Below are 15,326 nucleotides of genomic sequence, written 5' to 3' on the forward strand. Positions count from 1 at the left end.
CCTCTCTCCTCGCCTCTGTCCTCTCTCCTCGCCTCTGCCCTCTCTCCTCGCCTCTGCCCTCTCTCCTCGCCTCTGCCCTCTCTCCTCGCCTCTGCCCTCTCTCCTCGCCTCTGCCCTCTCTCCTCGCCTCTGCCCTCTCTCCTCGCCTCTGCCCTCTCTCCTCGCCTCTGCCCTCTCTCCTCGCCTCTGCCCTCTCTCCTCGCCTCTGCCCTCTCTCCTCGCCTCTGCCCTCTCTCCTCGCCTCTGCCCTCTCTCCTCGCCTCTGTCCTCTCTCCTCGCCTCTGTCCTCTCTCCTCGCCTCTGTCCTCTCTCCTCGCCTCTGTCCTCTCTCCTCGCCTCTGTCCTCTCTCCTCGCCTCTGTCCTCTCTCCTCGCCTCTGTCCTCTCTCCTCGCCTCTGCCCTCTCTCCTCGCCTCTGTCCTCTCTCCTCGCCTCTGTCCTCTCTCCTCCCCACTGTCCTCTCTCCTCGCCTCTGTCCTCTCTCCTCGCCTCTGTCCTCTCTCCTCCCCACTGTCCTCTCTCCTCCCCTCTGTCCTCTCTCCTCCCCTCTGTCCTCTCTCCTCCCCTCTGTCCTCTCTCCTCCCCTCTGTCCTCTCTCCTCCCCTCTGTCCTCTCTCCTCCCCTCTGTCCCCTCTCCTCCCCTCCGTCCCCTCTCCTCCCCTCTGTCCCCTCTCCTCCCCTCTGTCCCCTCTGTCCCCTCTCCTCCCCTCTGTCCCCTCTCCTCCCCTCTGTCCCCTCTCCTCCCCTCTGTCCCCTCTCCTCCCCTCTGTCCCCTCTCCTCCCCTCTGTCCCCTCTCCTCCCCTCTGTCCCCTCTCCTCCCCTCTGTCCCCTCTCCTCCCCTCTGTCCCCTCTCCTCCCCTCTGTCCCCTCTCCTCCCCTCTGTCCCCTCTCCTCCCCTCTGTCCCCTCTCCTCCCCTCTGCCCCCTCTCCTCCCCTCTGCCCCCTCTCCTCCCCTCTGCCCCCTCTCCTCCCCTCTGTCCCCTCTCCTCCCCTCTGTCCCCTCTCCTCCCCTCTGTCCCCTCTCTTCCCCTCTCTTCCCCTCTGTCCCCTAGCACTTCCCCTATCTCACTGCCCTCCGCTCTCCATGGCACCCTCCCCTCCCCTCTCCCATTCCCCTCACCCTCTCACCCCATCGCCCCTCTCCCCCTGCCCTCCCCCTCTCTCCCTTCGTCCCCTCTCCCCCTGCCCTCCCCTCTCCCCCTCTCACCCTTCGTCCCCTCTCACCCTTCGTCCCCTCTCCCCCTGCCCACCCCTTCTCTCCCTTCGTCCCCTCTCCCACTGCCCTCCCCCTCTCTCCCGTCGTCCCCTCTCCCCTTGCCCTCCCCCTCTCCCCCTTCGTCCCCTCTCCCCCTTCGTCCCCTCTCCCCCTTCGTCCCCTCTCCCCCTTCGTCCCCTCTCCCCCTTCGTCCCCTCTCCCCCTTCGTCCCCTCTCCCCCTTTGTCCCCTCTCCCCCTTCGTCCCCTCTCCCCCTTCGTCCCCTCTCCCCCTTCGTCCCCTCTCCCCCTTCGTCCCCTCTCCCCCTTCGTCCCCTCTCCCCCTTCGTCCCCTCTCCCCCTTCGTCCCCTCTCCCCCTTCGTCCCCTCTCCCCCTTCGTCCCCTCTCCCCCTTCGTCCCCTCTCCCCCTTCGTCCCCTCTCCCCCTTCGTCCCCTCTCCCCCTTCGTCCCCTCTCCCCCTTCGTCCCCTCTCCCCCTTCGTCCCCTCTCCCCCTTCGTCCCCTCTCCCCCTTCGTCCCCTCTCCCCCTTCGTCCCCTCTCCCCCTTCGTCCCCTCTCCCCCTTCGTCCCCTCTCCCCCTTCGTCCCCTCTCCCCCTTCGTCCCCTCTCCCCCTTCGTCCCCTCTCCCCCTTCGTCCCCTCTCCCCCTTCGTCCCCTCTCCCCCTTCGTCCCCTCTCCCCCTTCGTCCCCTCTCCCCCTTCGTCCCCTCTCCCCCTTCGTCCCCTCTCCCCCTTCGTCCCCTCTCCCCCTTTGTCCCCTCTCCCCCTTCGTCCCCTCTCCCCCTTCGTCCCCTCTCCCCCTTCGTCCCCTCTCCCCCTGCCCTCCCCCTCTCCCCCTTCGTCCCCTCTCCCCCTGCCCTCCCCCTCTCCCCCTTCGTCCCCTCTCCCCCTGCCCTCCCCCTCTCCCCCTTCATCCCCTCTCCCCCTGCCCTCCCCCCTCTTCCTTCGTCCCCTCTCCCCCTCCCCTCCCCTCTCGCCCTTCGTCCCCTGTCCCCCTCCCCTCCCCTCTCGCCCTTCGTCCCCTCTCCCCCTCCCCTCCCCTCTCGCCCTTCGTCACCTCTCCCCCTCCCCTCCCCTCTCGCCCTTCGTCACCTCTCCCCTTCCTCCTCTACCTTCGTCCCCTCTCCCCCTCCCCTCTCGCCCTTCGTCACCTCTCCCCTTCCTCCTCTACCTTCGTCCCCTCTCCCCCTCCCCTCTCGCCCTTCGTCACCTCTCCCCTTCCTCCTCTACCTTCGTCCCCTCTCCCCCTCCCCTCTCTCCCTTCGTCACCTCTCCCCCTCCCCTCTCTCCCTTCGTCACCTCTCCCCCTCCCCTCTCTCCCTTCATCCCCTCTCCCTCTCCCCTCTCTCCCTTCGTCCCCTCTCCCCCTCCCCTCTCTCCCTTCGTCCCCTCTCCCCCTCCCCTCTCTCACTTCGTCCCCTCTCCCCCTCCCCTCTCTCACTTCGTCCCCTCTCCCCCTCCCCTCTCTCCCTTCGTCCCCTCTCTCCCTACCCTCTCTCCCTTCGTCCCCTCTCCCCCTCCCCTCTCTCCCTTCGTCCCCTCTCCCCCTTCCCTCTCTCCCTTCGTCCCATCTCCCCCTTCCCTCCCCCTCCCCTCTCCCCCTCCGTCCCCTCTCCCCCTCCGTCCCCTCTCCCCTCCCCTCTCTCCCTCCGTCCCCCCTCCCCTCTCTCCCTTCTTCCCCTCTCCCCCTCCCCTCTCTCCCTTCGTCCCCTCTCCCCCTCCCCTCTCTCCCTTCGTCCCCTCTCCCCTTCCCCTCTCTCCCTTCGTCCCTCCCCTTCCCCTCTCTCCCTTCGTCCCCTCCCCTCTCTCCCTTCGTCCCCTCCCCTCTCTCCCTTCGTCCCCTCCCCTTCCCCTTCCCCTCTCTCCCTTTGTCCCCTCCCCTTCCCCTTCCCCTCTCTCCCTTCGTCCCCTCTCCCCCTCCCCTCTCTCCCTGCGTCCCCTCTCCCCCTCCCCTCTCTCCCTGCGTCCCCTCTCCCCCTCCCCTCTCTCCCTTCGTCCCCTCTCCCCCTCCCCTCTCTCCCCCTTCCCCCTTCTCCCTTTTTTCCTCTCTCCCCCTCCACCTCTCCCTTTTTTCCTCTCTCCCCCTCCACCTCTCCCTTTTTTCCTCTCTCCCCCTCCACCTCTCCCTTTTCTCCTCTGTCTCCCTCCCCCTCTCCCTTTTCTCCTCTGTCCCCCTCCCCTCTCTCCCTTTTCTCCTCTGTCCCCCTCCCCTCTCTCCCTTTTCTTCTCTGTCCCCCTCCCCTCTCTCCCTTTTCTCCTCTGTCCCCCTCCCCTCTCCCCCTTTTCTCGTATCTCCCCATCCCCTCTCTCCCTTCTCTCTCTCCTTCCCCTCCTCTCCCTCCCCTCCTCTCCCCTCCTCTCCTCCCCCTCCCCTCCACTCCCTCCCTCTCCATCTCCCTTCCTCTCCATCTCCCTTCCACTCCCTCCCTTCCACTCTCTCCCTTCCCCCCTCCCCTCCCCCCTCCCTGACGTCTCTTCTCCCCATCCCCTCTATCCCACCTCCCTGCCCTTTCTTCCCCTTATCCCCTCTATCGCCCCTCCCTTCTATCCCCCTCCCTTCTATCCCCCTCCCCTCTATCCCCCCTCCCCTCTATCCCCCTCCCCTCTATCCCCCCTCCCCTCTATCCCCCTTCCCCTCTATCCCCCCTCCCCTCTATCCCCCTTCCCCTCTATCCCCCCTCCCCTCTATCCCCCTTCCCCTCTATCCCTCCCTTTCCCATCCCCTCTCCCCCGTCTTCCTGTCTCCCCCTCCCCCTCCCTCTCCCTCTGCCTCAGGACAGAGGGAAGAGAAGAAAAACTAATGAGAGAAGGGTGAGTCAAGACTGTGGTTGTTACTTGTCTTTTTGCAATGGAATGCAGTTCAAAACTGTCAAGCTTCAAAGCATCTTGTCTTCATTTTTAATATGTTCTCTTATGAACGTTTGTACGTAAATTCCAGCAACATGCATCTATTTTCATTTTCAGCAAGGACCTGAAAATTATACTTTCAGTCTTAGACTTCAAGCAACATTAAAACATATAGAAGGAAGCCTCATTCTCCTTGATAGATCAGATAGTGAAATTCAGTCACAGAAGAATAAGGTAATATTAAATGTTTGATTATTAAAATTTGATGTTAAAGTTTGTTCTATGTTCTGACAATTTTTAGTTAGCTGCTGTAGATCAATACTTGTTAATAGAACAGCATGTCTTATGAACTAAAGTAAGTATGTACAAAGGACAGATTTAACACTATTGGCTGTGAATATATTTATATGTGTTTGGTGCTGTACTGTATAGTTATCCATCTTCTGTTTGCATTGAATACCTTGGATATTGATTATTGATGTTAAACTGGATGAAATGTGACAGCAACACATATAGACAGTCAGAAAACCTCAGTCATTCTGCATTTTGAGCTAGTAGTCCTTAGGCAAATGGGAGAGTTGGGGGAGAGGGGGATGTATGGGAGGAAAGAGGGTTGGAAATAGGTGGTTGGCTGTCATCAGTTGTGAACACCATGAAAAAGTTGCTCACGCACCATCAAAGGACGCCATCCCTATTTATCTCAACAATCAGAGTACCTTTAATTCTTCAGTTTCTTCTGTATTTGTTGATCAAACTGCCCATGGCTGTACTGATGGTCCATAGTGTCCAGTGGGCACAATATTTCAGCATTCTGTGGTAGCGTGGATATAGTTGATCTCTCCTGCCTGGTTGCCAGAACGTCCCAAGGTGGGAATTTCGATGGCTTCTCTAATGACACTGTCCCAGTATTTGGATGTCTGTGCTAAAATCCTGGTACATTCCTGTTCAGTTGCATGGTTCTCTGACAAACAAGGCTATGTGGGCACTGACTTGTTGGGGTACTTTAGTGCAGTGTGCCACTGGTGTTCTTGGCATCGATCTTTGGTTATGTGCACTATTTGTCCACACCCATGGACTTTCTGAACAACAAATATGCCAGGAATAACTGAAGAATCGCATCACAAACCTTTTTGGAAAAGAGATGTACCGCAGCATGAAGAAATTTGACAAGCTGCACCACTGAAGATGCCGTTTGCTGAGTCCTCTTGCATTTCTGAGGAGATGTTGTGCTGAACTTTGCTAATGTCGTAGATCACATTGATTTTGTGGCAGCCAGGAGAATTAAGAAGTGAGCCAGCCTTGCGTTGGTACATGAGAAGGTGCACTTTACCCACCGGAGTCTTGAATACAACTCCAAGGAACTTTTTAAATTACATTTACAACTGGCCAATCATTTTAACTCTTGAACATGGTACTGGATTGATAGTTTTACCTGGATGGCAGCCAATTCCACCCATAGGAAGGCTGCAGGACATCAAACATGAAAATTTTCATGTCTCATTGACAAACCATCGCTGGAGGCCCCATGCAAGGCTGTCATCAATCTGACTAACATGCAGCTGAGTAGTAATGCCATTTTGGTTCTGGAGAGAGGGCGACCATTCAGAACCTGAGAGTGTGCCCTGAAATTATCTTATGCTAACAAAGGCAATACTCATGTTGATCTCTCCCACAAGGACTACACTGAGAAGATTCAGAGCATACTAAATGATGACTCCTATAGGTAGATCAATGCTGACCTCACCATGTAGGTGGAGAACAAGACCAGGGCGCTTGTTGAGGAATCAGTTACCAGAGGGGGTCGTGAAGAATTTGTCACCACAATGGCCAGTACTGCCAAGACTTAATGAACTCCCCAAGGCCCACGTTGATGAAGTGCCGTTATTTCTCATTGTCAGCAACATCAGAGCTCCAACATATTCACTGGCAAAATACCTGATTGACGTATGTAACGGGACATCCTCCTCTAACATTAACTTTCGTCAGCAGTAGTTGTTGATACCAGTATTATTTCTTGAATTTTGGACAGGTCAGTATTATCTCAGCAGCTTTTTTGAAAACTGCCATATAATTTTATACGCAGTGTGTTATATTTCAAGCATAAAATTTGTGAAAAGGAATTACTTTATTTTGGATGTTATAATTGATAAGTACTAGTTCTGAATATACAGTTAAAATTATTTTTTTAGAGACATTTGAAATTATGAATTATTTCGCGCACTTAAAGTTTATATTATTAACTACGCAATCTAGTACTGTTTACTATGTTTATTCCTGGATTCATTAATGAAACAATAATTGAATCTAATAGAAATTCATCTGTCAAGAAACATTGTAAACCCTTTGGAATATTGTTATTTCCACTGAGTGAGACAATAGTAAGCATGCCACTGATGTGATCAGAGATATTTTTGTATTTTGTGTGAACAATGTAATTTTGGCTTCGTTAATGTGAAAAATCAAAAGACTGTGTGATATACTAAAACGTGAGAAAATATATTAACATAACAACAAAAATTCTGCAACAACAATCTCCAAATTTATTTAGATCAATTCAACTGTGAGGACCTAAAATGTGAGAATTTCAGCTTCAAGAATCAGACCCCCGGACAAGAAGAACTGGAGCCAACTCTATGCGAAAATATAAGTAAACTAGAAAGTTTATTGTAATCTTTGCTCCTCTCAAATCTTCACAAAATACTAATGTGGACAATAGCTGCAAGTAGAGAGGAGGAGATAGATACATGTACAAAGTCCTTATGTGGGTAAATGTCGACATCACATCTGCAGTTCTGTGGATTTTGTGAAACGTAAGTGTGCTCATCACCCTATCACTACAGTACAACCTGTGGATGTGGAAGAAATCGGGGGGGAAGAGGTATCCACGGCCTTTATACTGTACACTGATGCACTATGGGGAAAAGTCGGGTGTGTACTGAACAAGCACCACATTAGAACTGTCTTTAGCACACCCAATAAGACACGGGCATTATTAGGGAGGCTGGGATGTATCAGATTCCGTGCCTGTGTGGCAAGACATATATTGGACAAACAGTGTGCACCATTGAAAATCTATGTCAAGAATACCAGCGGCACACTTGGCTAACAAGTCGGTGGTCATAGGGGACTGTTTGTTAGTGAATCATGCTATGGAGTACGAGTGTATCAGGATTTTAATGCAGACTTCCAAATACTGGGAGAGTCTCATTAGAGAAGCCATCAAAATATGCACCCAGGATAACGTTATCAATTGGGACTATGTCTATAATCACAGCAAGACTTGGGAACGAGCACTGGGTCTAATTAAGATGAGGCAGAGCAAACATAACAATCTGGCGACTAGTGAGCAAAGAGCAACTACATCAGTGCTGCCACACATGCCGAGGCAAGTGCCTCCACAAGTGCCAATGTGCAGCCTTGGATGTGGACCGTGGAGAAAACGGCTTGCATTGGGAGGGCATATAATTCAGTCATGTGCTGTCAGGAGTTCTGTTCATTAACACACCTGACAATGGCACCATGTCTGATCGCTGAAATATTGTGCCCATTGGGTACTATTGACCGGCAGTACACCTGTGGACTGTTTGATCTATGCACTCTTAGAAAATTCAGTATAGAATTTCCCTTGGGCATCCAAGAGGAACAAATGGTGGGGATCACACTCTAGATTAAACTGTTCCTAATCCATGAATGAAGTACTATCTCAGTCTTCCTGACTGCTAGATTTTCTCATTCATGGTGGACAAAACGTCACATGCAAAGAGGCATACAGTGCTTTTGTATGAGGTGAATTCATCTTGTGTGTCACCAAACACATGGAATAACCTGTTGAATCCAATGTAATATGACCTGAAGGGAGAAAGGAACTGTCTGATATGTAGGCTGCTGTGAAGTCTGTAACAAGGGCCAAATATGTTGCCTCACGTTAATGACCCTGATGCTGGGTTGTAGTATATGCGCTATTTTCCTTGTACTGTCATAGAATATGTCCGCCTTCCTAAAATCTTCTGTACAGTTGATTCAACCCCTGGCCAATCTTTTTTTTTTCTATGGATAAATTTCATCTGCCAGTGACAGTGTAATGCCATACAAACATTTTCACCTTGCTTTCCTGACGTGTATGCCAAATGCACACAACATGCAATCAGAACCAATCTATTCATTACCTCAATCCACACAAACTATTGTAGGAACACTTCTGAGACTCATGCTGGAATGCTGTGTGTTTTATTTTCTGTGTTAATTTTATACATGTTAATTGCATCCTGCTGTTTGTTTCATCTTTATATGGTGTAGGTAATACATTAAACTATTTTTGTACTTCAGTTTACATGAATTAAATGAGACTAAACTTCTGCTCTCCAACCTTTCATTTTTATCATTATGAAGAGCATATCCAGTGTCTCAGAGTACAGCATAGCATTGTCAGATGGATGGAGCAGTTGGGAAGTAACAGTTGTTAAGAAGGTGAAAATGCAGTGCAGAGAAGTGCAAGATATTAGACAAAGCCCAAAGGAAGTGAAAAAAAAGTGGGCAAAAATTGAAATAGGAAAAAGCTGTTTGAGAAAGGGATGATGAAATGAAGAAATAAAAATGTACAATTTCAAAGCACTAAAAGGACAAAAGGGGGCTTTTCTGTTGTTGCTTACGTTTGATGTTGATACCTGCTTTCTTAAAAACTAGTCAGCATCAGACAATTTACAGTTACAGCCTCATATCCAGACAAATTACAAAGTCACTGTGAGATACAATTTAAGAATTAAAAAAACCATTTTCAATTCTGTTGGCTATTGCTGTTAATAGGGCAAATTTTATATGTGCATTACATGAAAAAATACTGAGACTAAGATCTTATTTTTCACTCTTTCAGATAGCACGTCCATATATGTCTCCAGATATTGACTTGAGTCAGTCTCAGAGACTCTATGGTTTGCCAAAAAGAATTATTGCTGTTGAGTCACTAGTTCATTTAGCAAAGCAGCTGGAGTCATTAAAACCATATGTAGAACAGCTGCTAGAACAAACATGCAAGACTGAGCCATATTTTCAGCAATTCTATACGCAAGTAAGACTAATTTTCTACCTGATCTGTCTGCTTCATGTTTATATCATTGTAATCTTCTAATAGATCTTTCCTCCTAACAGACAATAAGTGCAGCAGTTGACCTTCGAAGGCCAGTGTATATGTGTGTCTCGCAGCGCATAGTTGATTTTGGTAGAATGTTGCACCTAATGAGCAAAGTTAATTGGGAAGTGAAGGATGTTATGAGCCAGCACAGTGACTATGTTGATGCCTTAATGATGGTATGTATGGTTTAGTACTATTTGAATCGAAAATTTGTGGTTTTATTTCACCTAAGTTGCATATTTATGAGGACATGCTGAAAAGTAATGTTTCTGAGTTTTGTATGTAAACTTCCTAAAGCTTTTTAAAGAAAACAAACTTTATTAACATTATAAATCTTTATTCTCCATGTCTATGTATTTATTTCTCAACATAGTCAGCCTGGTGATGAACACATCACTAATGAGAGACCAGTTTGTTGATATCGTCACTATACAATGTTTCACTTTGGTTATGGAACCACAGCCTCACCTCTGTTTGCACTGCTTCATCACTATCAAAATTAATTTTTCAAATGTGCTCTTTAAGTTTTAGAAACAGATGAAAATTGAATGGGACCAAGTTGGGGACTGTACAGAGGCTGACTGATGACAGTGAACACAAGGCATTGGGTGGTTGTAGATGTCGCAGCATTCGTGTGTGTGGTCCAGCATTGCATGCCGAAGGAGAGGGTGCTCCATGTGTGGATGAACTCATCCGACATGTTGATCACCTATAATTTTTTTAGAACACTGTTGGAGAAAATAATTCCTACCCATCACGTTTTACACATTAATAAAATTAGAAACTTTTCTATGGAATAGGAGTTGCTAAGGTGAATCTTTTTCACTATGTTTTCAAATTTAATTTTGCTGTCTGTCACACATTTTGTATCATTGGGTAAGTGACCAAAAATTTTGGTTACACCATTATTGTTCCTTTTGATCTACAGTTGATCAATTACAACAAACTTAATGAAGGAATAAGTATCTTGGGAGGCAGTAGAGAGAATGTCCAAGTCCTTAAACAGATGTCTACAAGATGATGATGGGAGAGCACCACATATTAGCCATAAATTACATTTCTGAACAATGAACGTGTTCTTTCTTAAAATTGAGTTGTACCAGAACATGATTCCATATGACATTATTGAATGAAAATATGCCAACATACTGATTTCTCTCTCCCCAAGATTTACAGTGATTGAAGTGCAAATGTGTCTGAACTAAGTTGTCTTAGGAGTTCAGTTTTTTAATTTTTTTTTTTTTTTCAGTTGAAATTCTCAGCAATATGGACACCTAAAATTTTGATGTTTCCACCCTAGTTAATATTTCCTCACCAGGCGTCACACTTATCATTGGTGTAGTCCCCTAGATGTGCAGAACTGAGTATGTTGTGGCTTACTGAAATTGGAAATGAGACCATTCACAGAAAACCACTCATTAATACTTTCAAGAACATCATTTACCATTTCTTCTCTTGCTCTATGTAATTTGGATTGATTATGATACTAGTGTCAGGTGCAAAAGAAATAATTCTGCTTGTTGTGTGTTAGGCAGAAGGTTGTTTACATATAAGAGAAACCATAATGGACCTAAAATTGAGCCTTACGGAAACAAATAAGTGATTTCTCCCCAGTCATAAGAATATCCCCTATTTACGTTGACTGAATTATTAAGTATAACTTTCTTCATTGTTTGAGTTAGGTATAACATTACTATTCCATCAGTTCTACAAAACCTCAGTTTATTCAGAAGAATATTGTGGTTTGCGCAGTCAAATGCCTTAGATAGATCATAGAGAATACAAGCTTGTGATATTTTGGTATTTAGTGCTTTTAAAATCCGATGATGAGTGAGTGTGTAAATATCATTCTCAGCTGATCAAGTCTTCTGAAATCCAAACCGTGATTTACTAAGGTCATTGTTGGTCAGGTGGGGTACTATTTTAGAATACATGATCTTCCGAAAAATTTTAGAAAAATTAGTTAATTGGGTTGATAGTTGTTGACATCTTTCCTATCACCTTTCATGTAGAGGAATATAACAATGGCATAATCAATCTCTTTGGAAACATTCTCTGAGTTGGTGATGCATTACATATTTCAGAAGAGTCAGTGATTATTATACGGGAACAGGTCTGTAGTACTCTGTTGGAAACCCCATCAAATCCAGATGAGCTTTTATTTTTGAGAGATTATAGAATTTTATTAATTTCAGAGGGAGAAGTGAGTGAGACATCCAACATACTTTTTTTATTTTTCTCTTGAACTGTTTGCCCTATATTTTCTACTGCATTTGAAAAATGATTATTAAACATATCTGCTACGTGGGAGTTGTCATTTAAATTAATAGTAATTTTATCTTATTCTGTGGCTTGTGCTATCGTTTTATTACATTCCATATAGCCTAAAGCCTGTGTGCATTTTCTTTGGTTTTTAAATAACTTTTCATAGTAATTTTGAGTAAGTCTTGTAGTGGGCAGCAGCTACAGGATCTTTCACAAGATACTTCAATACCTCTAGTGATCCATGGTTTCCTACATGGTTCTTTAATGTCCTTTCTGATTAACTTATGTGGATAGCTGTTTACAAATAATGACATGAATTTATCGTAGCATAGATTAAACTTTGTTAACATTTGATTCATTATAAATTTCATCCTAGTAACCTCTTGCAAACTATTAATAATATTTTTCTTGGAATCATTAATTATTCTAATTGATTTCTGCTGAGGAATGTGTATACTGTTAAGACACTATCTCATTTATCCTAACTGTGCATAATGATCAGCAAGAGCATTTTTTTATTGGGATGCAGTTTTTTCTTGTTTTGAGCTGCATCAAAGAAAACATTATCAATTAGGTTCCTACTGTCTTTATCCTTCTATGATGGTAAGTTAATTCTCCTAGTGATCCCAGAAAATGCATTACATGACCTAAGTATATCAAGCTATTTTCTTTGGGTGTTTCCTCACATCAGTCTCTTCACACAGTTATGTTACAACCATAATATTGTACATTTACTAGTAATAGAAAACCACTTAATGATTCCTCAACATTCATCCATTTCTCCATTTTCCTACACCTATTCCCCAGTATCAGCTTCTCTCTCCCTCTCCCTCTTTCTCCCTCTCCCTCTCCTCCCCCCGGCCCACACATACATACACCTTTGGCTCTCCTCTCTCATCTGCATTCTCACCCATCACATTTTATACACAAGAATTCATTTATGCAGACTAGTTGAGACTGCTTGTAATCCAGATTACTGAAAATCGGGATGATCCGGAAATATACAAAGCTTTTATTTTGTCACTAACAAACTTTTTTGGCACTGAAATATAGATTTTACTGTAAGCTTCGATTCTTTTTCCATTGTGACACAGTTGATGTCCCTTCACCATATCCTGCAGCTTTATTTTTCAGCAGTTCTCCTTTGTCTATTCTGTTCAGTGCTTGCAACGTTTTGCCCATTGATATGACAATTTTCTTCACCTTCAAAGCCATTTCACTCTCGACACTCAAAACATGGGAACAAAAGAACAATCCTGGTACACCTTCTGAACTCCACAAGGAACAGATCCACACTGACCATAGCTGAAAGAAGAATGGGACCAGTGGTCTCTATGCTACATGCTGTGCCAACATATAACAACTGTACATATACCGTACCAATGTGTGGTGCCCATTTTTGTCTTAAACAAAAAAGGAAAAGGAAGCAAAAATGAATACAGGTAAACTGGAAACTTGGATTCATGAGGGCTGGATAAATAAGTTTATTGTGTAGTAGCTTTCACATAAAATTAACCTGTGTAGAGAGTAAAACACACATGAAATAACTTGTTGATAACTGATGTCTCAATAGCTTCCATAATGAATATGTTAGCTTGCAGCTGGAATGTGTATTATAAAATTTTTCATAACACCAGATTTTCTGTTTTTATTTAATTGCAGTGCTTTTTTAGACATTAGACAGTAAGAGAGTTGCTCATAAAAGCACAATCCATGATTGAGGCCAGGACAATTCTTGATTTCTTATCTGCTAATCAGCTGTTTTTAACATCTATGAAATTATATGGTAAAGAGTATCAAAGAATTAGAATTCAGCATTATCATTTGAAGTTGATTGTTACTAAGATTTTAAATTTGTTTTACATTGTTTGTGATTCATTCCATTCATGTTAGATTCCAAAACATGACACTGTGAACTATAGGTTTGTGAATTGTCCAACAGCAATATTTGTTTCCAACATAATTTAAGATTTAAAGAAACCGTGAAGTTCCTGTTTTAATTGCAGATTCCGTGGCATGAAATAGTTGGTCTCATTTTTAAAATGCTTTTTTTTATATGTCACAGTTCATGTACTGGCTGTGAACTTATTTGTATACTGTATGTTACTGTCACTTAACAAACACATTTCTCATTGAGAAGTATTCAGTTAGTATTGTTTTATACTTTTGCAGGAGTTAAAAACATTTTTCTCCCAGCTGGAGAGTGTTGCTGCAATAGTGCCGTTGTCTCCAGAAGTGAACAAAGTGCTTTGGAGTAACCTCATAGAACTGATATGCAACACCTTTGTTGAAGGGTTTGTACAACACCATTATAAACATAATTGCATTAGTAACAGTTATTTAGTGTGGTACATTCATTGCTGGAACTGAAAGCAGTTAGTTTCTGAGGGGCTTTGCTTGTTTACTGCAGCTAGGTGTATAGAGCTGATAGCAGTCTGAATGAAACACTGCTGTTGCTTTAGATGTAGTGGAATGGTCGTACATAACACTCAGTAAGTCAAGGAAGGGAGGTGTATCATAAGTCTTAAAAATGAGAGATAGCAATGTGTTGAAATATGTATTTTGCTTTTAACCTGTTTTACACACTTGCTATGTAAATGCATGTAAGGTTATGTCATATTATTCTCGGAAGCATCCAGGCAGCTACTTTCCATAAAGTACTTGTTATAAATGTGGAATTATTAAAATTCTCTCCTTTTTGTGTTTTGGTTTCAATTTTTGTATGTGCTATGGAACGTAAAATCTACTTAAAATCTACCATAAACTGAATAGTTGCTCATGGCTAAATTTGTCAGCAAAAGTGTGTGTGTGTGTGTGTGTGTGTGTGTGTGTGTGTGTGTGTGTGTGTGTGTGTGTTTGTTTGTTTGTTGTTGTTGTTGTTGTTGGAAACCGGCTAGTTGGTAAATATTCTCGTTCACCCCATACACTTACTATAAAAGCAAATAAATTGCCATTTGAGGATGACTGTTCTGTGTTGGGAGATCAGGATGTTATATGAGGTGGAAATTTTGGAGGAGGAGGTGATGGAAAAATTATTACCAGAATTAAAATTACACCTTTCAGTGGAGTTTTGCTGTATTGAATCTTCCTGAGAGATTAAGGCCATGTGCCCTACTGGGACCCTAACAACAATCTTTGTTTTTTGCATGCAACATTCTTCTGATAAGTTTATCTGAACAAATTTCATGGCCTGAATCAAAGTTGGAAGTACCCCTCTCCAACCCTCCACACCATTTGCAGAAGCTATGCTGTGTTGTACTGGCCATTCACTTGTTATGTAACACCTTGAACGTCTTTAACTCTTTATCAGTCAGTTATTTGTTCTATGTTCTCATTCATATTATCAGGAATGCCAGTCAACACATCTTTAATTTGGTATTACATCATGAAGAGACTCTTTCAGAGCTTGTTACCATTTAGTAATGTTGCCCACTTGATTACCTTGTTTGAAGTCCTCTTCTGCCTTGATTGAGGATAAAATATACTGAAGAGCCAAGGAAACTGGCACACCTGCCTAATATCGTGTAGGGCCCCCATGAGCATGTAGAAGTGCCACAACACTATGTGGCATGGACTAGACTAATGTCTGAAGTAGTGCTGGAGGGAACTGACACCATGAATCCTGCAGGGCTGTCCATAAATTGGTAAGATTACGAGTGGGTGGAGATCTCATCTGAACAGCATGTTGCAAGGCATTCCAGATATGCTCAATAATGTTCATGTTTGGGGAGTTTGGTAGCCAGTGGAAGTGTTTGAACTCAGAAGTGTGTTCCTGGAGCTACTCTGTAGCAATTCTGGGTGTGTGGGGTGTTGCATTGTCCTGTTGGAATTGCCCAGGTGCGTTGTAATGCACAATGGACATGAATGGATGCA

General features: G+C 45.2%; 1 protein-coding gene across 9 annotated transcripts in view; it reads left to right on the plus strand.

The window, feature by feature from the left end:
- Positions 1–15,326, plus strand: part of LOC124721478 (syndetin) — a 150,117-nt gene that overhangs the window by 95,036 nt on the left and 39,755 nt on the right. For all 9 annotated transcript variants that reach the window (XM_047246475.1, XM_047246481.1, XM_047246473.1 and 6 more), the window contains 4 exons: positions 4,178–4,294; positions 8,931–9,125; positions 9,206–9,364; positions 13,626–13,747. In XM_047246475.1, the coding sequence (XP_047102431.1) occupies positions 4,178–4,294; positions 8,931–9,125; positions 9,206–9,364; positions 13,626–13,747 (593 nt within the window). The remainder of the gene's footprint in view (positions 1–4,177; positions 4,295–8,930; positions 9,126–9,205; positions 9,365–13,625; positions 13,748–15,326) is intronic.

The sequence above is a fragment of the Schistocerca piceifrons genome, chromosome X, assembly GCF_021461385.2.
Source record: "Schistocerca piceifrons isolate TAMUIC-IGC-003096 chromosome X, iqSchPice1.1, whole genome shotgun sequence".
NCBI lineage: Eukaryota > Metazoa > Arthropoda > Insecta > Orthoptera > Acrididae > Schistocerca > Schistocerca piceifrons.